Source organism: Lathamus discolor, chromosome 15, assembly GCF_037157495.1.
Source record: "Lathamus discolor isolate bLatDis1 chromosome 15, bLatDis1.hap1, whole genome shotgun sequence".
Lineage (NCBI taxonomy): Eukaryota > Metazoa > Chordata > Aves > Psittaciformes > Psittacidae > Lathamus > Lathamus discolor.
In genome coordinates, this window is record NC_088898.1 from 5,118,318 (window position 1) to 5,144,370 (window position 26,053).

Here is a 26,053-nt window from a genome sequence, read left to right on the forward strand (position 1 = left end):
ACAAAAAGAAGTGCAAACTGACAACATAAGCCATGGTTCTTTCAAGGTAGCATTTCCCCCGTAGCCACATCACAATGCCAGGGAGTCAGGAACACTGGGCTTTTTTGTTGGATTTAGAAAATATATATATTTTTATCATTCTTATTCTAATGGAGCTTTGGGGGGCAAGAAAATCCATATCCCTTTTGTGAAGGGCCTCTCACAGGACCACTCAGCAGTTGAAAAGGAAAAATGTGCTTGTTCTTAACAGGGGGAAAAAAAAAAACAAGAAACAGAAAAGAGAAGAAATAAGAATGAACATAAAAGGAAGGACATGGCACAATCAAATACTCCAGAAGCTGGGTCCCCAGATTCACCGGGTAAGAGCAAGAAATCCTCCCTTCCAGACAGGGAGGCCAATGGCTCCGTAATTGAAAGCACAAGGTTTCCCAGATTCCATTCCTGGCATTTAGAGCCTGACCCATGACGTAACTGCTCTGGGCAGACGTGTCACTACCTATTTGTTGAACGCCATAAAGTTACTTGGCACAACACAAAACCGAGGAAGATACAATCTTGCTCAAAACATATATTTTCCGACTCAAATATGCCCCAAATGGCCGGAAGGTCATTCCAAAGAGGTGCAAAAATACAGATCTGTTCCGAAAGCAATGTTTCTTTCTATATCCATATATTTTTTCAGTGATGGATTAATGTTGACAGGCTACATGGACGAAGTGTTTTAAGGAAGGATTGGAAAGGATTTACTGCTGCTGGTGAGAATGATAACAGTGGGCTGCTGCTGCAAGATGCAGCCAGCTCTCTGCTTTGCAGTTAGCAACGGGAACGTTTTTCCAACAGCTTCATTCAATCATTTACTATTCATTGCCAATTAACTTGATTGGCAGCTGTGATTTGCTGAACACACTCTGTCAAAACTAATAGCCCAAAGGTCCTTGTGAGCAGAACCTTAAAGTGTTCTCTTTGGCAAAGGAAACTGGGTTAATAATCCAGGTTGCAAAATTACCCTAAATATGCATTTATCTTGTGCATGCTTTACAGGCTCTGAAAGGCTGCCCCTCTGCATAGCTGCTCCACTGTTTCAAATCTCCTACCTCACAGTGATCAAACAATAGGAAGAACATATACAGAGAACTACTGTAACAACGATCTCTCTGAAAATCTGATCTCATGCAAAGGACCAAGCTTAACCAGCCTCCATCTTCCACTGCACAAACGCATGGAAGAAGGAAGACAGTTCTGGCTATACAATATATTCCTAGCAGAGCACAGGAGCCTGCCATGGCATTAAGGGACATGAGGGCTACAAGTTGCCTCATTTAAAACACAGGCTTCTCTGCTGGGAAAAAAATAAGGAGTAAAAGAGGGCAGGGAAAGGGGAAGGAAGAGGCAGTCCTAATGGATGCAGACTTGAGATGCGCAGTAAGAAATGTGCTGAGGTGACCAGCTCACAACAGTTCAGCCATCAAATGGCCCTCATGCTTTGCCCACAGTCATAGCAGGCTGCGCTGGTCCAATGCTATGCAGGTCACAAAGCTCCACTGCTGCCCCTTTCCATCAACATCAGGTGTCAATCCCACAAATTCAGAGTGTGTCCTGTCATAACAACAGATCCTTGTGTCCTGTGCAACAAACTGAGCTTCCCCTGATAACGTTTTACTGGGAAACATCTAGGCACCAAAACATTGTCTAGCACTTCCCAGTTAAATACAAGCGAGGAACAGCGCGTGCTGCTTCGGTTGCTTTCTTGTGTGATCTAGAGTTCTGCGCCAACTATGAGCTCCGTTTAGACACTTGATAGAAAACTGAACAACAAATGGGCGTTCATAAGCATTGCTATTAAAAAAGATGCTGGAAGGATTCTTCTTTTCCTCTTTTAGTTCTCCATCTCCTTTATCTTATAGAGGTATCTGGAACAGATGGGGAAGGAACAAGCAGAGTCATATAAAGTTTTGAAAGATATTATCTCTGAGGAAAACAGTGAGTCACTTGAATGCTTGTGCAGAAGCTGCACAGAGCTTGTTTTCCCCAGCAGAACTGGGATATAAATGGGATTTTAAAGTGTTTCCCAAAACTTTGAAGCAAGCTACAATCCCACCTGTCAAGCAGCAGATTGATGGATTCAAGGAAGGTAGATTGTAAATTTGCTTTTAAGGATGATTTTAGTATGCATAATTGCAGGTTGAAGTGTTTTCGCAACTCTCACTTTAGTTATTCTTACATTCCCCAGTGGAACGTGCTGCTCCGTACTACATTATGAAGCACTTTTAGTCATGTTTCATTAAATATTTATTTGATGTATTTGAAACAGCCATGGTATATATTAAGGTTTCTCCTTATGCACAACAACCTTTATGGGATAACATGCAATCTGCATTTGTTGATGGGTTTTGGAGAGAAGAGAATGAAAGCAATGACTGGTTTGGAGTGAAGTGAGAAGTCTGAAGACATCGAGTATCCTCACACTGCAACCAGAAGCAGGAAAGGAGATGTTATAGCAAAAGATGTCCCAGGAAAGAGCTGCTCTCTCCTTTTCACTGGCATTTTGTTCAACCTGGTCACACCCCAGCTCCTGCACTGCCATGCTCCGGAGTAAGCCCTGCGGTCCCCAGCGCTGGGTACAAGCAGGGATAACACTAGGTGTCACTCGCTGCCTGTGCAAGCAAGCAGCTGGACTCTCCTCCAGGCAGCAACAGGAATCTCCAAGGTACAAAAAAGGCCAAAATGAAAATACTTTCTGCAACCATAGCAACCCCGAAATACTGCGGTAGCCTCTGCTCAGAGACTAAGGAAGAAATATTTTCCCCAAATCAAGGAAACGTTCTTCCCCTGACACTAAAGCATCCCCACAGTTCCCTCCACTTCACATTTTCCACTGCAAAAAAAAACAGAAAAGAAACAAACAAAATCCCCTGCTCTGTTTGTTTCTGCAAGACCAAACCACATCCCCATCGGAGGAGAGAGAACACGGTGTCAAGTTAATATAAACTCTTATTAAGCAATCAAATGCAATGTGTGTGGATGGTGCCAGAAGATCTCAAGACATTTCTATAAACATAAATGAATTAAGCAATGACCTTATGAACTCCCAAAGCACTATTTGCATTTCAAGAGGCAAGGAAACCAAGGCACACAAATCAGGGAGCAGAGCCAGAAACAGAGCTGATAATCCAGTTCTTCATTAAAGCCACTCACACATTTGAATATATTTTAGCTTGGATACACTTTTTCCTCCACTTCTCTCTTTTGATAAGAAGCAGCTGTGAAGAATTGCTTAAGTCTTCCAGGTACACAGAGAGCTTGTCTTTTGGGAAAGATGCCACATTAAGACACAAAACATGTAAAGCCTCCCTGAAGCACAGCCTCTGGATTTCAAGTTGACTGACTCACAATGCACAATTTTCCTTAAGACACCAGCTTGTGTTAGTGTATCCATCCATGAACAGCTCACCTTTGCCACACCCTGAATGCAAGACATTAGGACTCTATTTTATTTTGCTATGGTTTCATCTATGCTAAAGTAAAAATTATGCTGTTTATGTCCTCCTTTGTTTAGGTATGAGTGCTTTGGGTATCACATAAAACCATTAACAGGATCAAGCTCTTCCAATGATACTCTGTTCCAAGCCTACAGCACACAAAGGAAGGGCAGTCACTGACCCAAACTGTCTAAACAGGGCAGCAGCCAGCCTGAACATGCTTCCTCCTTAATGGAGATGAACTGGAATACTCTTGAGGTTTGAGTCCTACCTTTAGAGTCTTCACCGCCACTGTAAGGTTGTACTTCTTCCAGACTCCTTCATACACCTCTCCATACTGCCCTCCACCAAGCTTGTGTTTCATGGTGATGTCAGTTCGCTCGATCTCCCATTTGTCATAGTTTGGAGACACACCATAAATAGTGGGCTTGTTGCGTTTGGGCGCTGGGTAGTGCAACGTGGTGATGAGCCCATCTGCGACAGTTGAATGATGATGGACCAGCTCTGCTAAGGTGTTGAAGCGGCTCTCTGAAGAGACATACAGCTAGGAACCAAAGAGAAAGAGAAAGCTCATACACATAATGCACACTGGAGCATCCATACGCAGAAACTACATTATAAAACCGAGCAAGCAAAGTGTTGCATTGCTTCTACTCGAGCTGCAGCACTATGAGCTCCACAAGCTCTGGAACTAGCTCTCAGAGCTGTGAACAATCAGTGCTTAGATGGGAAGGGCATGGATTCAGGAGAAAATACATGCACTTCACTGAAACAATACGGGAGGAATGGCTGCAAATAGCATTAAATTGGCATGCTGTTGCTTGAAATGTCTTTTTTCAACAGGCTGGTCAGTAAAGACCGTGGAACATTCCCTAGAGAACAGGGAGTTGTCATCCTCAGTGCCTTGATGCCATTATTGCCATCTGGGTTATGACATTTTCACCCGCCTAAATTCTCCTTGAAGTGTCACTAGCAAACTGGTGGCTTCCCTGCTTTTGGCCTAAGCTTCTGCATAGCATTTTGCATGAAGTTAGACAAGTGGTCTGTTCCATTCTTGTGATGGGCACTGGTCAATAACACAGAAGTAAAATCATTACCACTGAATGAAAACTTGCTCTAAGGTTAGATCTGTATTTGTTACCTGTATTTGTTACCGTTTCAACATTCACATTAAGATCCATTTTAAGCCTAAAAGCCTTTCCTGGTCAAAGAGGTGAAATCACCTTAAAAACAGATGGTCTGAGAACAGAAAAGTGACAACACGAGAGGCTTTTACAGCTGTGTGGCTTGGACCACCAAGAATTACCCAGTAAAATCACAATCTGAACCAAACCATACCTGTTTGGGAATGACTTCTAGTATTGGCAGTGGTACAAGCAGTTCATATGTTACACTGAGGACTAAAATATGTAAGTGTGGATGTAGAAAATCATGCTGACCTCCACGATCACTTGGAGGTATCAGAGAAGAATGGAGAGGGAAGCTGCCCGTGCTTTTATGATGGCTTGCATTGATGATCTCAGAATCTCATTGGAATTAGAGGTATCTATACTTTGTGCGACAGATTCTATGATTTGTTACAGATGGAGAGAGAAATTAAATACATGGCTAAAGGTTTTACAGCCATCCTGTAGCAGGATGGGGATCGGAAGAGGATTACCCTGTCCAACCCACAAGACAACACCCCATGCCTCAAACACACATGAAGTTTTCCATCTACCTTAAAAAACCACATCCACCCACTAAATGTGCTCATTCTGTAGGCAGATTCTAACCTCTCACTGATTACATCTCAACACTGACTCCTGAAGGCCTGACTTCCCATCAGCACTCCTGGAAATCAGAGTTACGTTGTGTTTAAATCTTCATCTGGAATTTGAAGCACGTATCACAAGAAGATGAAGGAAGGAGCAGCTATGAAGGGCATGCTGAGATGCAGCCCAGCGAGTTCACTGCAACCTCCCTTCTCCACTGACCCCATTACCAAGCCTTAACTCAAGCTGCTTGCAGGATAATTTCCCCCAAGAAAACCATCTGGTGCTGCTAACTGTACTCATACAGAGGTTACAGACTCAGCATTTCCGCACTGCATGAGGTGAGGTAGGGACTCACACAGTTTGCTTCCTGGAGATCTAAAACACAAGTTTCACCTCAACGTGAGGAAGAACTCCTTTACAGTGAGGATGGCAGAGTGCTGAACAGGCTGCCCGAGGGGGTTGTGGAGTCTCCCTCTCTGGGGACATTCAAAACCTGCCTGGACATGTTCCTGTGTAACCTGGTCTGGGTGGCCTTGCCTTGGCAGGGGGGTTGGACTAAATGATCTCCAAAAGTCCCTTCCAACCCCAGCGATTCTGTGATTATTTGGGTAATCTTTATACACCATCAGTCAAACCATAACACCAGTTCTGTTCCAAGGGGCTCTGCTTGTACAAACAGGCTGCCATTGCAGCTTCTGCCCCTAGATCACACCTCTCTCTCCTATGTTTTACAAGGATGATTAAACTGGCCCATGCAAACCTCCAGTGCATCTTCACCATGATGGGATTCCCCCCACTCAGTCAGCAGACAAAACTGAACAGCCACACCAAAAAAACATCCACTAGGGTCCATGACAAAGGTACAAGTCTGCATCCAGTTCAGTGGCTGGGGGCTCCAAGAGACTCAAGCAGGTCATGCATCCATCACCCTGAATGCTGAGGATAGCAGGATTGGAAGAACTGGCAGGACAACGCTGTTTATTCAGTTGGGTTACTCAATAGGAGGCTTTGCCTCAAGTATTATCAAGTCAGGAAAACCAAGCTCTGTGCGCCACGGAAGTGGTTTACCAGATGACTAGCTGCACTGTGCCAGCCAAATCAAGAAAGGTCATTTTGAATGCCTTCCTTAAAAAACAACCAACCAAAACATTAAAAGGTGGTCCAGAAGAATACAACCCATTAAACTGGGAAAGAAAGTAAAACCACCCTGAGGATTTTATTTAAGTTGTTGAACCCCAATGCATTCAGTATGAACAGTGCTAAATCTAAGGTGTACACACTTCCAATGTCTTCCTTGTCCCTTCCATTTTCCTCCAGGAAAAAGCCTGGGTACTGCTGTGTGATGCACGGCACATCTCTGTGCTGAGCAGCAGCTGCTCCGCATGTCCCTCTAATACCTCTTTCTCCCCTTAGTGCGTTCTCTCAGTCACAGGATATGGTCCCACCAAAGCCATTCATCCTTACTGCAGCACTTGCAGACACTAAATTCCCTAGACAGGCTGACTAATGATACAGCAGGCTGAGAAGGCCTCAGGTGCTCAGGGAGTTGAAGGTAAGAGCTTTCCTCCATCAGAGCCATGCTCTGCTGTGAAGTGAGTAATAGAGTGTGACATGAGCAGCTCGGAGCAAGGAACCTGCTCCAGCAGTCTCTATTTTGCAGAGGGAAAAGCAAGGATATTAGCTGTTTCTCTTCCTAGATCCTCTGCTTCGACAGCTGGGGACCAGGCAGCAGAAGCAGCAGAGCAGGCAGCACGCCTGCCTCTAAGCTGTCGCAATTCACTGCCTGGCTCATTAACACAGATTGAAACCAATGTGGTTTAACACTGCAGCACCTGATGCAGGGATGTGGCAAACTGCCCCTTCTGCAGGGATGCTCGGCTTTGGAAAGGCAACTGGGAGGACTGGGGCTACCTCATCACTTGCCCCTGCATGAGGAGCCAAAGCCCAGGAACCACAGCTCTCGGTCACTGCCGCTTCTCCATTCTGTACTTCCAACCCGCACGAGCTGCAGATCTGCTTTAGTGAATTGTACTGGCCTGCACCTTTGCTCAAAAACACCAATTCAAGCAACACTGTGGAAAATGAACAGTTAACCTGGCTAAGACACACCTGAAGAGCTTATTGTACCTCTGCAAAACTTGTTTTTGGGGGATAAAAACAGCTCTGCTGGGATGAAAGCCTTCATATGCCAAACCCTTTTACAGCTAAAACGGAGAGCATGTGCTATCACCTCACAGACACATGCTTATTTACACCAGCTGAAGGAGCCCCGGGTTCAAAACGTTCACATGTGAACATTGCTTGTCTGCCAGCATCCATGTGAATAGAAGGGATATCAACTAGAGAGACAGGAGGAGGAATAATACCCCAGATTGTCATGTAGTTCTTCAAGTAAGCTGCACGTCAGCATTTCCCAGCACAGTTTTGACCACAGAGTGTGTCTACATGGGAGGGAAAAGGAAGAATCAAAGCACCGTAACTTGGAAATACTTTGCTTTAAATAACATGGACAGAATTGTCTCGCTTACAATCTGTTTGCTAATGCAAATGAAAAGCATTTCACTACTGAATGATATCTGTTCATTTTATTAAAGCTTTTAGAGTGATGAGTCTGATAAATAGGAAATACCCATACTGGTTCCCTACGTTCTCATATGAAAGATTCTGCTGTCGACATTGCTGTAAGAAGAACACAGCTCTCGCAGGACAAAGGTAAATTGGCCATGGTGGGCCCCTGCTATACTTGATTCTTAAATATCTTTTTTTTGTGGAAGTACTTTAATGGCACAGAATCTGTCATCTACGAGATGCTGGCAAGAAGAGCCTCAGCAGCCTTGCTCCAGACTCACACTTCAACTTCTGCACAGGATCTAAAGAGACACTGCTTAAAATAGATTTGTTTAAAAAAGAAAAAGATTTTCCTATCTCCAATGCCAGTAGAAATGTTTCTGTGAAAATCTAAACAAAAATCTGTGGAAAACTACACTTTTATCCTAACACATCTCTGCAGCATCCACAAAGCGCAGCACTGCAACACTGCCACAGCACACAACTAGCTAGGGGGGAAAACGAAGAAACTAGAGACAGGGCCCACATAGAAGTGAAAATGCCTACCCGTGTCCAATGATCACGCTGAAATACTGTAGAGAAATCAAAACAGTAGTTAAAAATACTGCAGAATAGCTCAGAAAGCATTCTGCCTCTAATATGTACAAGATTATTAGCAACAGGCGCTGACTTTTCTGATTTGGCAGTCAAAGAGATTATCTTTTGAGTATGTGGGATAAGGATTCATCCTCAGGATCTCTCATTAATGTTATCTATTAAGTTCAGCTCTGATGTAACTCTAGTATCTCCTACTCTAAAGTGTTTCACTACTGAGCTGTATCATAGCTCATCAGAAGTTTTCTAAGGAGTAAAACTGTTTTGTCACAGCCATGTTGAAATCTCCCAAGTTTATTGTAACTACAGATGATGAACACTGAGATCAGAGTTCAGAACTGATCAATTCAGGTGCTACTGCTTGACCTTGTGCAGTAAGTGGACTAAGTACACAGGGAAGGTTTTCTTTCGTGGGTTGGACAGCCTGCAGCCTACCTTTCCATCAGATGCAGTGTTTATTCTGTAGTGGTACACCCTCCCTTCGTATCGCAGTGAAATAGATCTCTGTCCTGGACTGCTCTCACTCTCTCGCACAAGAAAGCTGCCGTTGATACCACTGCTCAGAAGGTACTCCGCAGCGTTACGTGACACTGGTCCATGATACCAGGAATGCTTCTCCAAACTATTCACTGGGGTGATGTAATTGCTGGGTACCCAGCCTTGTCCGTTCTTCGTTTGGGCCTCGCACCATTCCCCATTATGATTGTAGCCCAGGACACGGAGCTTTTCACCTTGGCACAAGAAGAAAATACATTTACACATGGCAAAGCTGGAAGCTGAGCACAACGATTGGTTCTTTGTGGCTAACAGGTCATTAAATAGTCTCCTACAGGAACAGGTATCTGACTGAGCAGGGAGCATGTGTGCTTCTTTAAGCTTGAGTAGACCCCTCAAAGCCAAATGAAGTCACACACATGCCTCAGGAACTTGTTACGCTCTCGAGCAGTTCTGCACCAGCTCTGACAAGGCTTGAGCTTAAAAACTTAATCCAGCAAATTTTGTTTGAGCTGAGTTGGCTTCATGGGGCTGGGAGAGAACAGGACTGGTTAAACAGTGAATAAGCACTTCAATTAGCAAGGTAAGCAGATGTGACTTGGAGTACACATGAGGAACAGGACTGAGTAAGACAATGCTGTATCTGTACAGTCATTTTCATACCGGGACTGAACGATGAAAATTATAGAGGCCAGCGTCTAAAACCAGCTCAGTTTAATATCTCAATCGGTTTCTGGCCCGATGCAAAAACTGCAGAACGTTATAACCTTTGAAAAGGTTACAACTTTGTAAGATATTTGTGTTTTTTGTATTTGTTTAAGAAGAATTCCCCCAGTAAAACAAAAACTCCTGAGGGTTTAGTGTATAACTCACTTATTCCACAGTGACTTCCATGCCTAAACACCCTCCCAGCACCATTCTTCCCAGCTGCCTTACCTTTAGTTATGCTGAGAGTGTTGTCCCCACTCGCCACAAAATCATACAGTGCAACAAAGAGATGGGGGTCATTTTCACTGGGGCAGGACAGAAGGTTTTCCTTGGAGTTCCAGCGAGCTGCTTCGCTCAGACCCTGGGGCTCAAAGTCTGACACTACCGGTCTCTGAAGGGCTTCTGGAGGAGGAAGAGAGAAAGAGAGGAGAAAGCAGGTTCATTTTTGCTGATAAAAGCCATCTGGCTAACCCACGCACTCTGAGTTCCTCATTTGCATTATTTCTTGACACGTGTGCTCCTCATGCGTCACAGGACAGGCAGTTCTTCCATGCACATCTCCTGCCACATAGGCAAGACACCCTTGTCCCCAAGCTGTCACAAGCCCCCAGCTCCCACTCTCATGACAGAGAGGGAAAGCCCCTCTCCCTGGTCCCTCCAGTAAATGCTGCTCACGTAGGCTGTTTGCTGCTTGTAAATCCTCTGGCTCATGCCTAACTGCTGGCAGGCTTCAATCTGAAAACAAACCCAAGACCTTTAAAAGGTAAATCCCTTAATTAAGCTATAAATGAAATGGCCACAATGTGCAGCAGAGAGAGGCAGGCAGGGCGAGATACAGGAGACATGGTATTTGAGAATGAGATCCATACTTCTATTCTTCACAGTATTTTTAATCATTTCTCTTAGTCGAGTAGAAGGCTGTGCCTTTTTAGTTGCCCTCCCTCCTGCTGCTGCTCTTGAAGCAGAGAGCAGCAGCGAGCAGGCTCACACAATGAGCTTTCCGCATTTTTAGGAAGCCTGAGACACTTCCAGGAAAAGAGATCCCTAAAAACCTGAGCTTCACAGGTCAGTAAAACCCAGCTGCTGAAGGGTTTTGTACACTGCGGCACATCAGGCAGGTAATATTCAGGAAGCACCAGGCAAGTCCAAGGGAATTTTATTGAGGTCGCTCCTACAAACCCTCCTCTCTGGGCCATGATTCAAGTGCCTGGGGCCGCGATGCTCCAGGTAGTTGTGCACCCTCACTCTGACGTGCCACTCTGCCCATGGCAGCCCCATGGAGAGCTGTGCTGGCACAAACCTGAGACAACAAGTTGTGAAAACCTTGGATTTTTGAGGGGTATTTTCCCTCTGGATGTGTTTGTTGAGCGGGGTCAGAGCACCTCACACAAACCACCCCATCAGTGCAGCTTTCACAGAATCAGATTGGTTTGGGTTGGAAGGGACCTTAAAGCTTATCCAATTTCAAGTCCCCTGCCACTGGCAGGGACGCTTTCCATTAGACCAAGTTGCTCCAAGCCCCATCCAACCTGGCCTAGCCATGGGGACAGGAAACAGCCCTGCTGCACCCAGCCCCTCGCACCATGACATCGTTTTTCATTGCTCAGCATCAGTCCCCGCCTACTCTCTTCACCCACTGCTGAATCCCTCTTTGGGATTCGGAGGGATAAATCCAAAGCCAAGTGTTTTCTACATTATCGGGTCACCCGGGAGCACAGTTTGTTCTTTATACTTGCAATACTCACCAGCAAGGGGCTGCTATGCAGATGAAATCACACCAAAATATGTTTTCAACAGTCATGTTTTCATATGTTTTCAACAGCTTGTTTGGTCTGGAAATCCAGTATAAGCTGCACCAGTAAACCAGTGAAGAACTGATTGGACTGACCCCATGAAATCAAGTGTGGAGTGGGACAGGACCAAAATACATCTCCCACTGAGGACATGTTAATAAAACCAACCAACCACCACCCAATACAACCCCACAACCAACAACAAATCCCATTATTTGCTAAGCTTTGATGGTGAAAGTGCCAATGAGAAAATGAGAACCTGGCATCCTGAATGTGTTGGTAAGATCGCCACTGGTACAGGTTCTCTGCCCTAAACTCTGATTATTTATGAACATGAATATTACTGTATTCTGTAGGAAAGGTAACATGCATGCGGGCAGAGGACAAAACAGCAGTATACACACTTCTGGTCTTGCTTTCCTACCCAAACTGTATCTGCAGGAAGATTTATTCTTATAGTGAATCAGGAAAGTCAAATAATTCTGCTTTCTAAATGATGCCACTGTCAGAAAAGGTGGTGGTGCGTTGGGTGGTGTTTTAAAGCACCCTGATATCCTTTCTTCCCTGTTTCCTGCAGAAGAATGTGTTTTAACAGCCTGGGTTTGCTTCAAGAGGGACAATAAGAAACAGAAAATCCACTTTCAGAAATTAAGCTGTAATCATTTCACCATGAAAACGCTTTGATCCTGTCAAGCCCAGTAAGCTCCCTTATCACAGGGTGCTGTGGTGACTGAAGATACTCCAAGGAGTTACACCATCAGTAACACCTGGAACAGACAGCAGCAGAGAGCTGCAAGGAGCAGATACACCACCTCAGCAAGGAGCCACGCTGTGATGCTCTCCCCCTAAACCAGCACAATGAGATGGACCATAACCTCCCTCCGTGAGGAAGGAAAATGCCTCCACCACAGGGGACTGATCGGACAGGAAGGCAGGAAATCCAAGGCAGGCTCCCCTCCAACTACAGTGCGATCACAGCCCGGCAAAGGAAGGCTCATGCATGGACACGGATGGGGATGCGGGAGGAAAGCCAAGCACTCCACAAGAATCCCTCCCTTCTGCCCAGGCCGTGGCAATGCTGGGCCTGACTCACTACACAGAGTGCCAAGGTATGCGCTGCGATTCAGAGTATGAGATAACACAGTGTCAACCACCAAACCCACCCACAAGCTGCGGTGCAAGGCTGGTTCTGCTTGGTGACATTCCTACCAACACTGACTCAGTGATAACTGTCTGCAAACGCAGGGATCAGCAAGAGCAACACACAAGGGCTGTTAAATAAATGGATGAGAATTTGCTAAGCTGGAAAACCACACAAGTCCCCCAGTGAATACATAAGATGCTACACACAGATAGCCTCATATCCTCTGTATCCTTCAAGCCAACTGCACAGCTCTGCCACTGGTACCCCAAACGGAGGTGCACGCTGTGCAGGAGAGCATGATGGGGAGATGCAAGACCCAGCTCTTGGGTTGGGGCTGGTATTTCCAGAAGGCAGGAACCCCAAGTTAAGAACTGAGGTAGGGAAGGTGGTGACTGAAGGAAGCTTGAAGGGCAGCCAGAAAGGCAGGATGAGGCCCAGAGTCAACACGGAGAACAGTGTAAAGGAAAGAGCGGAGCTGCGCTGACCCGAGTGTAGCACAAGCTTGACAGACCGTGACAAAACACACTTTTAAAGGCCTGGGCCCCAAGAGGAGGCTGTCAGCAGGCTCGGGACACAAACCCACGAAGCGAGAGAAGCAGACAGGACACGTCCATCTGGGAGGCACGTACAGCCGGCTGTCAGCAATATTTATTCCTCTGAGCTATTCTCTAACAAATCTGCTGAGACATTACAGTCCTTCAGAGCAGGAATTAGACCTTGCTGTTCATCCATATTGAGGGTCTTCTTCAACAAATTACAGCCTTTTCACCTCCTACTGCTGGTTTTAACCACAGTTTTACAGCACTGCTGAGCTCTCCAATGGGCCAGATTCCTCCTTCATAAATCAGCCTGGCTGCTATAGCAGAGGAGGGTATCCTGCCACGGCAGTGGGGCAGGAAGCAAGCGTAATGCAATCTGTTATCTCTGCGCTGTGATTCCTTCCACGCATCCACTTTGTCTTCTGCTGTATCACAGCAAGACTGCAATTCATGACTTTGATCACACTGTGCTCCGGATGGCACCTGGATTCCCAGGAGGAGGCCCAAGGAAGCGCTGTGATTCAGTTCAACACTAACACCGACTAAATGACAGCTCTTAATTACACCGGAGCAGACTTCAAAATAAGACAGCAGCAGTTTTTATTGTAAGGTATTAAGCATAAGAACATCTTCATTTCCCCCCTAAATTAAGTTTTTACTAGGAGAGTAATGAGAGTACTAGGAGAGTATGTTTGCACACTACAAGGTTTCATAACGCAACCATCTCCTGCTAATTACTGTTTATACGAAGTCATGAATCACTGCTAGTGACTGTGTAAGAAGTTGTTCTCAGGTATGAATAGCTCTGGTCCCTTAGTAATTTAAGGGAAGGGTTGGAAAACAGGCAAAAGCATGGAATGACATTCAGCTCCTCCACGGCTGACCGTGGGGCAGTCCCAAGGGAAGAAGAGACCTCCTGTCTCCCTACAGAACAAACATCCTGTGGTCTTACAAACTGTGCCGGCATTTTTTCCACGAGGTTTCTAGAGCAAGGCAGTGCAGAATGTCTTCGGAGGTACAGCACATGCTGTCTAAAGCTTCTCCTTTCCCTACATTCTCCCTGCTCTCCTTTTTCCCTGTAAGAAATGATGATAAATGGCAGAATCGTGCAGATTTAAGACATTCAAATGCTCCCGACTCATAAGCTCACGTGATGGAGAAGCTGCCTCTCTGTGCCAGTATTTCCTTAGTGGCCTTCACAGATTCCCTATGCCTGATGGAACAAGGATTTTAAAACCAAGGCAGGTTTCATGTTTTATTTCAGACTCATCACTCGCCCATTCAGTGAGATCATGCTCAGCCTCTCCTGTCACTGCTCCACAGCACAGGCCATGTAACCTTCTGCAACACAGGTGATTGCTGTCGCTTCTGCTCTTGGCTGACATTATAGAATCATCTAATGGTTTGGGTTGGAAGGGACCTTAAACCTCATCCAGCTCCAACCCCTGCCACAGTCAGGGACCCCTTCCACTGGAGCAGCTTGCTCCAAGCCCCTGTGTCCAACCTGGCCTTGAGCACTGCCAGGGATGGGGCAGCCACAGCTTCCCTGGGCACCCTGTGCCAGCGCCTCAGCACCCTCACAGGGAAGAGCTTCTGCCTAAGAGCTCATCTCAGCCTCCCCTCAGGCAGGTTAAAGCCATTCCCCTTGGCCTGTCCCTACAGGCCCTTGTCCCAAGCCCCTCTCCAGCTTTCCTGCAGCCCCTTTAGGCACTGGAGCTGCTCTCAGGTCTCCCCTTCAGGAGCCTTCTCTTCTCCAGGCTGACCCAACCCAGCTCTCTCAGCCTGGCTCCAGAGCAGAGCTGCTCCAGCCCTTGCAGCATCTCTGTGGCATCCTCTGGACTTGCTCCAACACATCTACATCCTTCTTATCTTGCTTAACACTAAGAATCCCTGATGATGTGGCTTCTCCCAGTCCTCCAAGTGATGAATCTGTCATCTTGGGGCTTTTGTAGTTGTTTTTTCATCGGTTGTGGGGTTTTGGCTTGGTTTTGTTGTTCTGGTTATGTCTTTTTTTGAAAGTTCACTCTTACATTAGCTTGCAGGTGCCACTCAAGGTCAACCACTCAGTTTACTCCATTTACAACCCCTCAATGACATGGTAAACATCATCTTTCTCCAGCCAGCTAATCACAGTTGTAGACATATGGAGCTGGAATAGCGGGTATGGCAGAAATTTGGATTTTATTCCCAAATCTGCTACTAAGCTGCTGCCTGACCTTAGAATATAACCTCTGGAAGAGGAAGGGGAAAGAATAACTAGGATCCAAGCAAACCTCAATGACGTGTATTTCTGAAAGCTTTACCTTTTACAGTTTTGGTTTGGTTTCCTTAGGTAGGAAGAGAGAAGAAAGGAAGTTTGTCTGTTTCTGCCCTGGGGAGGGAAAGCACCAAGCAAGAATCATCAAGATTTACTGTCATATTTCCCTGCTTCACTAAGCATCCCCAGACTGCTCAGGGAAGGATTAATGTGTCTGTGGATGATCAATTTAAGGCCTGAAAACATTTACAGCTTTTGCTATGAAATGATAATCCTTTCCTCACCACATCCCATGGGAAACGGTAGCAAGCACCATCAGCTAGATTTTTTAATAACGATGGGATAGGCGAGAACCACTGGAACAAGCACATAACCAGCAAACCATTACAAAGCCAGAAACACATTTAAAAGCAAGGACTCTACTGAGTGATGGTCGATGAGAGGCCAAAAGGTGAGAAGCAGAAAATAGCCAAGGAAGACAGGAAACAACAGAAGGCTCTTCCCTGGGAGGCAGCAATGCTGCCTTAAAGCACTCACTCTTCCTAACTGATGAACCAAGGACCTGTCTGCTGATCCCAGCGAACCAGGGCAGGGCGAGTCGCTGGCATTGCAGATTGGGTCTGGCTCAATACATGCCCCAGTGCATAAAGAGAAACTCTCTAGGAATGGGGCAATGGCTACAGGCTGCTGCTCCTCCCCAGGCTCATCTGCTGGAGCTGTAACAAGACACATTAGGGAAAAAAGAAGAAAAGAGAAAAGACACAATCTGACAGCTGGCAGGGCAGAACCACTGCAGACAGACAACAAGGGACTTTTACTGGTGTCCCCAAAATGGGTTTTAAACTTTACAGAGAACACCGACAGGTTTTAAACAAGGCTTCTGCCTTTCGGTGGTAGAACAAGCCCAAAAAGGCAGCAAGACTATTGCAGCCCCTATTTGGGACATGGACACGTTCTGCTTTCCAGATCAGATTGGCAGCAGTACTTGCTGTGCCTCTTCCCTTCTACTCTTTACCCTTTCTTGGTGTGAAGTGGGTGAGGAATTATTCAGTTTGGCAAAGGCAGAAAGGAGAAAGCAGATGACAGGAATTCAGATCTCTCACATTTTAAAATAGTATTTACTAGTGGGAATAGAAACGAGGGCAAAAATGGCCAGCTCAAACATCACTATGAAATCTCAGCAATCGTTAGAACCAGCTTAAACTTATTTTTGATCAAGTTAAGAAAAGGTCTCAACTTTTTTGGCAGGCAAACCTGGCTGTGCACAGAAAAGAGCACAGCAGAGGGATGCAGGACCTGCCATCCCTCTGCACCACCACAGAGCACTCTATAACCCCTGCTCCTGCAAACTAACAGAGCATAAAAGCCTTTCAGAAGGGGACCACCATGAAAACAAAACATTCCTGATTACTTGGTTAAAGACACGCACACCTACACACACCTGGCACTAAATCAGCCTTATATCAAACCCTATCTCAACCCAGTATTTTCAAGAAGTGTCTTATTTAAAGATACAATAAACAGATTTGATTTTGTTATAGCCCACGCTCCCCATGAAACAAACGCTGTCGTGTTTGTGTTCAGTCATGAAAACCAAGAGAAGAAACTGAATTAGGTAAAATTTAATCTATCCTCCTGGCTGCAACTGGTTTTCCACACAACTAATGGACCTTTAAGCAGTCATGTCTAAAGTTTTACAGCCTACTACAGTACAGACACTTTCAGCTTTCCCCTCATGTCCTGAACAGCTTCCCATACAACGAAGATAACAAGAACAGAGTTAAATCCTCCAGTGATAGCACCATCATCTCCTTAATCCTCTCAGAAGCTTCAGTGAGGCTGTGAGACGTGCACAGGAATGGACCAGCCATCACATGCTGCTCACAGGGATCCAGGAGCAATGGTCCCCAGTTTCTACCCCTTGACACAAACCTGCCCCCTTCTCACTTTCTGCCAGACTGAAGTGGCTTCTATCCAAATTAACAAACCCATATGTAAAAGCTCATCTTCTTAAGGGTAGTGCAAACAAGTGGTTTTCACTTGTGCCCTTGTAGTACAGGGGTTTGGGGCAAGGCACCACCACTCTTTTGAAGAGCCCTCAACAGAGCTTTCAGCTTCACAATAACTTTAATAAGAAAGCTGAGACCTTCAGCTTCAGAAAGAAGTAACAGCAAATCCTACCTGTGTTAACCTTGGGGTTTCTCCCCCATATAAGCATAGACTCTCGCTTCTCACCCCCCCAAGATCCACAGTCGATTCCGGTGTGTCCTGGGCTGCCTATTCCCTAACCAACACAACACTAAAGTCATAGTTGCCACCTTTGTTCACCTTTAATACACCTCGTGGATGCTGCCTTCACTTTTGCCCCATGCTGAGCTGAGAAACGAGACTGAGCTACTTTGATAGATCACTTAAAAGTTGTTTCAGCGCTCATTTCCCATCCCACCATAAAATGCAAATGTGCAACCACGTCCTCAGGAAGCAGAAAGTGGAAATAACTCCAGTACTTCTTGTGTCAATGACCCTGGTTTTAACTGGATACCACCTATATGGTGCAAGTCAACCCCTGCTCTAATCCTATTATGCAACTGCATTGCAAAGTGGGGAGAGGGGGAGTGGTTGTAACACAAACAAAAGAGAAAAGTTGCAAAAACAGCCCGGGTAACACCCTTGTAACATCATCCCTCCGCATTCATTTCTGCAGGGAAGGGAGGCCCCAGATGCTCTGCCTCTTCTCTCAGGGCTGTGTTGAAAGATCCAAGGGCACAGAAAGGAGGCCCAGCACGGCTCAGAGCTCCTCAACACACAGCCTGAGCAATGCCAGAGGCAGGGGACACAGTCAGAGGTTTTAGAGACCTAAAAAGTTCACAGAAGAGTTCAGTCCCATAGGAAAGATCAAAGTTATTCACGTGCATCTGCCCACTATTGGGTTTCTGAAACTTTAAATAAGTAAAAGAAAGTTCTTTGGAAACTTCTTTGATTTTAGAGAGTAGAAAATTCTTCAGAGCCACTAAATGCATCTGATAAATACAGCCCCTCGTTCCAAAGCGCCTTCAAGTGGGTTTGCCACAAGAAGCCATCTGTAGCTTTTGGATTCCTAACCCATGAATTTCCGAGGACCATTTCTCCACTGAATATTTGCGAGTTGAGCAACAGCGCCTTGCGATAGGCCCCAGGAAATCAGCTGCTGCCTTGCGTGCTTCTGATTTGATGAGTTAGCACGGTCCTCCTGGCAGGAGGATTATTTTTACTGCAGCAACATCCAGCAACACAAAAGAAGTTGGAGAAGCCCTGGGATGGACACAGCCCCGCTAGCACAGCAAAGGGGCTGGGGTGAAGAACTTGCCTGAAGTCAGGCCAAGCAAGACCTCAGCCCCAAGTCCTCCAGCACAGCACAGTACCTCTGTCACCCGGGCTTCCAATCTGAACTAGACGGGTCCATGTGTTTAGCATCTACAAATGACCATGGGTTTAAGTCAAAAATCACCTTTTAAAAGCAAACACGAAGAATTCAGTTAAATGAGCGGAGAGCAAAGTTTGACGAGAACAACCAAAGTGAACTAACAGCTCATGGATGAGCGCACGCTGAAAATATTTTACTGATGGGGTCATCTAAACTTTCTTCCTGCGCCTGGGGTTCAGTTTTACCATCTCCCTTGTCCAAAACAAGGGAGAATCTTCCCTGGTGAAGCAAATATGAAGCCGAGGCCTGAAGATAGGGCTTTGTTTATGGGCTCGGCGAGAAGATCACTTGACATTTTACAACCATAAATGGTAGAGCCGTGCTCCCTTTGTATACTGCGGCTAATGAAAGTCACCTGGGGTCTGGATGCCACGAACACCCCTGGGTCCCCTGCATGCCAAAGCCCAGCCAGCACCAAACATCTCCCCACGCCTGGCCCCAACCCGCGAGCAAGGGATGAAACTCATGTCTGGGATGGTGGCAGCATCAGGGCCGTGCCCTCTGGGAGCACAGAAGCCCCCCCAGCTGATGGTCCCTTGGTCCCTTTGGGTACTCACCTTCCAGGTAGCAGCTGGAGGAGGAGGAAAGCCCCTTCTTTGATTTGCAACCCACCAATTTCAAGCAAATCTCCAACATTTTCATTTGTTAGAGTTTGGCTTCGGCTGTCTGGTTTCCCTTCCCCCCCTTTCAGCTTCTTCTCGCGCTGTGGAATTATCCGGTAAAAGTCTTTAAAAAGTCTTAAGAAAAAAATCTGGGACGAGTCCAAAAATTCCAGGAAAAGTTTAAAAGAAAATGTCCAGGAAAAGTTTAAATCAAAGCATCCAGGAAAAGTTTAAAGCAGAGTGTCCGGGAAAAGCCTAAAACAAAACATCCAGGGAAAGTCTAAGAAATCCAGCGCTCTGAAACCCATTACAAGGGCGAGCCCGGGAGGCGGAAAATCCTGGGGCCCCGCATCTCCTCTCCCGGGGAGTTAACTCCAGCCATGTTCCCTCCTTCCCAACTCTTTTGGCGGGAGAAAGAGGGGGGGGGAAAGAAAGGAGAGGTAAAAAGAAAGGGAAATGGAAGAGAAGGCAACAAGCCAAGCCAACCGAGCCGGGCAGAGAGGCTGCTGCCCGCAGCTGGCGGGAGCTGCCCGCATGCGGGGCGCTGGGTGCAGGCAGGGCTCTGGGGCTCTGCTGCCAACAAAGGGCCCCCTTCAGCCCTGCCTGCTCCATGACATCAGGCAGGCGAGCAACGCCCTCGCTCCTTAACCCTCCTCCTGCCTGCACCCTGCTGCCTCCTCTCCCAACAAGCAACAAGTTCCCCCAGCCTAGGTTAGGGGGAAAGGCAGGATTGAGGGGTAACAGCACTGCTGCTCTGGTGTTTGTGGTGCGTTAAACCAAGTGAATTGTAGGCAATAGCCAATAGTTCAAAGCGTGTCATTTCACAGTGTATTAAGGGAATTGTTCAAATACTGTGCCGTGCAACAGGGAAAAGCAAACAGAGCTGTACCCATCTGTAACCCAGCACAAAAACTGCAGGAGAGCTGGAGGTCCTTTCCAAAGGATGCTGTCGGAGAAGCTCTGTGACGATTACAGGCAAACAGATTGAAATCTCAGCTGATGCAATGACACTCACAGGATATGACTCCTCTTGCACTCTTCCACTACCAACTATTCGTTTCTCCTGCAAACTGTGCCTTTCCCTTGCAGGTTTCTCAGGGCTACATGTTAATTACTACCCCCCAGTTTTACATTTGTATAGATTACTTTCTAGTATCATTGTGTGTCACCTTTTTAAGACAGCCAGCATTTTTGTTAGATATTTACATTCTCTGTGTGAGTGTGTGAATATATATATATATATATATATATATATATATATATATATATATATATATAAAGGATATATATTTATATATAAAGGAGATCCCTGGCAGTGTTCAAGGCCAGGCTGAACAGGGCTTGGACCAACCTGCTCTAGTGGAAGGTGTCCCTGGCCATGGCAGTGGGTTGGAACCGGAGCACTTGGTGTGTCACACACAGGATCAACAAAGCAGCAAATCTTCATCTCTGTCCTAGGAAACTTCCCTCCACAGCTAGCAGTGTATTTGGGAAAGGTTACTGGCCAGCCAACGCTCTTCTGCCCTCAACGTCTTCAGACACTTAATACTTTAGGGGAAACTCCGTGTGCTTCCAGCATCTGAGGACCATGCTTCTGAAACAGCAAACACTGCTCAGACTCCTTAAACACCGCTTTACAGCAATACTTTGCCTCAGTTCTTCTGACCCATGGGGTATACACATGAAAGATGGCTTGGAAGGAAATCCTTAGTCTCTCAACCCATACTGAACTGCAATAATAGCATTTGCCTTTTTTAAACTACAAGTCACATCAATTCTAGCGAAGAAATAATCACAGCAAGGACAGCTCGATGTACAAAGTGCTGTCATGCTTTTCCAAAGAGGAGATGGACGTGGATATCGCCATTTAACAAACCAGGGAGCAGCGAGAGAACTTAAACCTCTCCTCAATTTAGAGAGCCCAGTGAAGAGGCCACAGACCCAATCCCCCACCTCTGGCAGTCTCCATGTGCATCAGAAAGACAACGATGCGGTTCTCCCCATGTCCTCCCTTCGCTTCTGGAGGAGGACTTCTATTTTATGGGAGCATGAGAGTTTCAAAAGACACCAGCACCTCACTTGTTCCCTGCCTGCCCGCCTTCATTTGGGAATGCGGCAGAGAACTTGTGCAGAACTGCACTGGGGAGAGGGGAAAATAAAAGGGAGAGAAGTTCAAAGCAGACTTGGAGGAGAAAGGTTACAGAAATCACAGGAGGAACTGAGCCATCACGTGTTTAGGCCCAGTGTTGGAGTTTAGGGAGCTAGGGATGAAGAAACGTTGTAAGAGCAAACCAGGCCTCTTGCACACAACTTCTTTTCCATATGAGGAGCATCCTTATCCTGCTTCTCCTTCTGCTGCAGCTGCAGGAATGCAGAGTCCCCATAGCATTCCCCCCGCAGTACAAAGGCTGCCTCCCTTGAACACCACCCAGCCACTACAATTAAGGCTAATACAATGAGCACCACTAGAATTAATGCGGATTACATTCCTGATGAACTCCTGGGGTGCTTATTCCCGAAGAAGAATGCCTCATCTGAAATGAAATTAACCCGCCTGCAGAAGAACCTCACTGTAGGAGAAACGCATCCACTTGGGGAGTTACACACAAAGAGCTATCAATTAATTCCCTTTATGTTTCCATGCAGACAAGCTTGTGTGGTCCCTCTGCTACAAACATCATCCTTCAACGTCTCCTCCTTTGTATCACGGCAAACCAGGCTGTAAATACTTTGAGCAAACACCCTCTGCCTTTCCTGAGTGCCATGAAATTAACTGGTGGTGAAGAATAAAAGCCATACTGCCAGTGTCACGGGAACACTGCTACTCTTATGACTGACATCTATTAATCCCTTTCATGCTTGCCTGTCATATAGACATCTCAGAATAAAATCAGTTATGAAAAGCATGTAGACTTTGGGCTACAGAGTCCAAAGGACTGATGCAGCCTTTAACTGAGGCTCTGCTGCTGAATGCCGAAACTATTTTGGTTGGGAGCAGACGGTCTCCAATTGAACCTCCCATATTCCAGGTTGTTTTGGGCTTTCTGCACCTAAACTTTAACCGAGTGCCCTGGGCAGCGTGAAACCCTAAGAGCCTCTCCAGGCCCCAGCTGGGTGGTTATGAGAGCCCAGGGACCCCTTCAGTCCCCTCACCCCCTGCTCCAGCATCAGCCTCTGCTGCCGGGGAAGGAGGGAGCTGGGCTCCACGCTCCAGATGTGGCTTCACAAGCGCCAAAAAGAGGGAAATAATCACTTCCTTCGACCTGCTGGCTCTGCTCTTGTTAATGCAATCCAGTATCCATTAGCCTTTATTGGCCATGCTCATACAAGGGCATAAACCTATTTAGCCAATTGCCTTCATGTTTGAGCTGCTTCTAGAAGAAAACTATTTATTCCTTACTTTCTTAAAGCTACCCAAAGCTTGAGGAAGGATTCTTCCAAAAGGGAACAATCACACACACACACCAGCAGCAGTGAAAGGACTGGACTCCATGAACAGAAAGTGAGTTTTGGCACGATCCCATGCCGTTTGCAGCTGGAGTGAATTGTGCTGCGATACCATTAAAAACAGCTTGAGTGCTCATCACCCACTGAAAAGCAGAGCTTCATTTTATTTCAGAATCCTTTTTTGAAACCCAGAAAGAGAGCAGAGTTTGCAGCCCCAAACACTGGGGGCTCTTTGATAGGCATGTTCAGCTGGTGCAGGATGGAAAAAGTCACGTGAAACAGAAGCAGCACAAACCAGTGGTTAAAGCAAAGGAGTACAGGAGGGCACCAGGAAGAAAGCAGATTCTTGCTTACAGTTATGCGTTACCTGTGCTTTATCTTGCTGTTCTCTAAATGCAGCTGGGAACATCGCCACACGTGTTAAAGACTAACTCTGTGCCAGTTATAAAGCACTTTGTTATCTGAAGCAATGAAATGTAGAATCACTTCACTCCTAAGATGCATTTTTCTTAGTGAGGGATAAGGTTCCTCATGATTTTGGGCATTCACAGGTCACTGTCTTGAGGTTTAAGAACAGGTCCATGCCACAAAGCACTGCCATACCACACAGCTCTCTTCTGATGGCATCTTTCACACAGTGGAATAACGCATTCAAACACCATTACCTGCTTACAAATATATGTGTATATGAAAATGATCAAAGAAGCCTATGTTGAAATCCACAGGTGACCACAGGACCTGGTACAGACACAGCTGGGCTTTGATGTAACAACAAACCATAGAATCCCAGACTGGTTTGTGTTGGAAGGGACCTTAAAGCTCATCCAGCTCCAACCCCTGCCACGGGCAGGGACCCCTTCCACTGGAGCAGCTTGCTCCAAGCCCGTGTCCAACCTGGCCTTGAGCACTGCCAGGGATGGGGCAGCCACAGCTTCTCTGGGCACCCTGTGCCAGTGTCTCTGCAGACAGATCTAGCTTTGTCTGACACATTCCAGTTTTCCTTTGTGTTTTCACATCCTCCACCGTTAAACACCTCTATCACCCCTTATATACAATGTGCCAAACGTTTGTGAAGATACCAGTGAGCACTTGGTTGAGAGGACTAGCAGCTTCGAAATCCTGCCTGCTGAGCTCTACCTTCTTGGCACATGCAGCACAACACACAGTCTGGTGGAGCCTTTTAAAACTGTTTGCAATGAGCACAGCTTCAGTGGGTCATGCACGTTAAGTCATGAGAGCTCTACTATGGTATGCCAAAGAAAGCACGGCACTACGCGAGTCCAAGGCTGGCAGGGCTCCTCCTGAGTGCACATCCCACACCCAGCCATTAGAAGCCACCTCCGATTTAAACAACCATCTCTTGAGTCAATCACCTCTTAGTCTCCCTAATTGTTCATTGACACCTTGTAACTCCTCCAAACCACAAGTGAAGACAAGTCTTCAGGATACTCCAACGTTCTCCATTGACTTGGCAACGACAGCACTATGCAGAAAGGGAGTTACGTTTGTGATGTATCTGTAATACCTGCCACGTAACAGGTACAGGGTGAGAAAAGCCCTTGCTGGTGTCTGCACAGGGAATGACTACATCAGCCCAGTCAAACTTTCCAAGCTGGCTCATGCACTTCAGGAGAAAGGCCAAGCGCCCAAGACACTGAAGGATCTCCGACTTCCACTTATTTGGTGATCAGCGGGAATGAGCAATGCCCCTGGGATTAGTAATGCCAGACAAAGAGGGCTCAAGTGGTTTTCTGGCTCTGCCTTGCTCAGACGAACCTTTGTGCCCTCAGTGATCTGTGTAATGCCACCCTGAGTTTCTCTAGTGCTGCCCTACCTCAAAACCACTCCACCAGTGATGCTACTGTCTGTTTTCTTCCAGCTTTTTTACGTAGACATCCCTCCTTTCCTTTTCCAGCTCACGTGCAAAGCATTTCTATAGAGACCATTATTCTACTCTGCCATTAAAGCTCTTCTCAAAACTCAGCCAGGTTAGTTCAAAGAGCACATTAAAAACAAAAGCCTCTTTCTATTATTTTGACCATTCTACAACGGACAATATTGTAAATTAAAGCCCAACCCACACATGAATTTGAACAAAGGCTAGTTAACACCTGAGGGCAGAGCGTGTTTTCCTTCCTTCAGAAACCATCCAGCACAGCATGAAAGGCCCTGCAAGAGCACAGAGAAGTATCTGCACATACAATGAAATATTAACACTTCTCGCACTTCACAAGTCCCGCTCGCACAGGAAGAAACTTCAAAAGAGAAAAGAAAGAAACAACAAACCCAGGTTACAGAAAGTCCACTGCAAACGTCACCAGAAAACAGGGGATTTTGCAACAAAACATGTGCATTTGTTGGTTTTAATCCTTGATTTAACAGATGTTTGTTATTTGCACTTTTCCTGAGTGAAGGAGGCGGCTGGAAGCGGTGGGAGTTCAGAGATGGGATGTTCAACTACATGAACCTCCTTTCAAGCAGCAGGGCAGAAGGCAGAGGATACAAACTGAATCCCTGCAATCGTGCTCAGTCCTCACCATACTTATGTAAAGAAGCAAGCTGGCATGTGAGCTCCACAGGGAATTGCCTGCGGTGTTTGCATTTGAAGCCTATGAGGTTAAATTCAAGTCCAAAGGGGCTCTTCACAAATCACTGGGAAAGTTTTGGGCCTCTTCCATTAAATGCTTTGTGAAACATCTGCAGGCAAGGAAAAAAAAGAAGCATCTTGCACTATTCAGATCTGAAAAGATAAAAATGGCAGAGTACCTAAAACCCACAACCACCACACGAACTTCTGCTCACTATAACCACCCCACTTCCATTGCCTGGACAGTTTGTTAAGGCTCTTAAAGGGAGCGGAGACTGAGAGTTTCTGTGCAATAGGTAGAGTCACATCAGTTTAGGGATCCTACTGAAGTTCAGTATTGCCTGCCAGATCAGAGGAGACGGGTTACAGAGAGCCAGGACACAGCCAGTAAAGATATATACTTGGAAAGTATCAGAAAATAAATTTTAGAGACGTTGCTTTGCCAAACACTGACTCAGATGTGGAGTGGGAGCGTTTCCTTATTTCTTTCAAACGAAAAGGCAAGGAAATGCAGATGAAAAAGTGAAGTTAAAACAAGAGGTTAAAAGGGGGAGCTCCAAGCTGGTGAGTTCAGGGGCTGTCCTGTGTAATTCTGACCGCACTGGGCAGGAAGAGCCTAG

At 46.2% G+C, this 26,053-nt stretch overlaps 1 protein-coding gene across 2 annotated transcripts in view; it reads right to left on the bottom strand.

Moving 5' to 3' along the window:
• Positions 1-26,053, bottom strand: part of ABL1 (ABL proto-oncogene 1, non-receptor tyrosine kinase) — a 77,733-nt gene that overhangs the window by 12,470 nt on the left and 39,210 nt on the right. Inside the window, exons 1-4 of one of the 2 annotated variants that reach the window (XM_065696061.1) lie at positions 19,355-19,977; positions 9,830-10,003; positions 8,834-9,129; positions 3,751-4,023 (exon numbers count right to left, since the gene is read on the bottom strand). In XM_065696061.1, the coding sequence (XP_065552133.1) occupies positions 3,751-4,023; positions 8,834-9,129; positions 9,830-10,003; positions 19,355-19,439 (828 nt within the window). In that variant the 5' untranslated portion in view covers positions 19,440-19,977. Of the gene's footprint in view, positions 1-3,750; positions 4,024-8,833; positions 9,130-9,829; positions 10,004-19,354; positions 19,978-26,053 lie in introns of those variants that run through there. The other variant, XM_065696060.1, reaches the window with a different exon arrangement.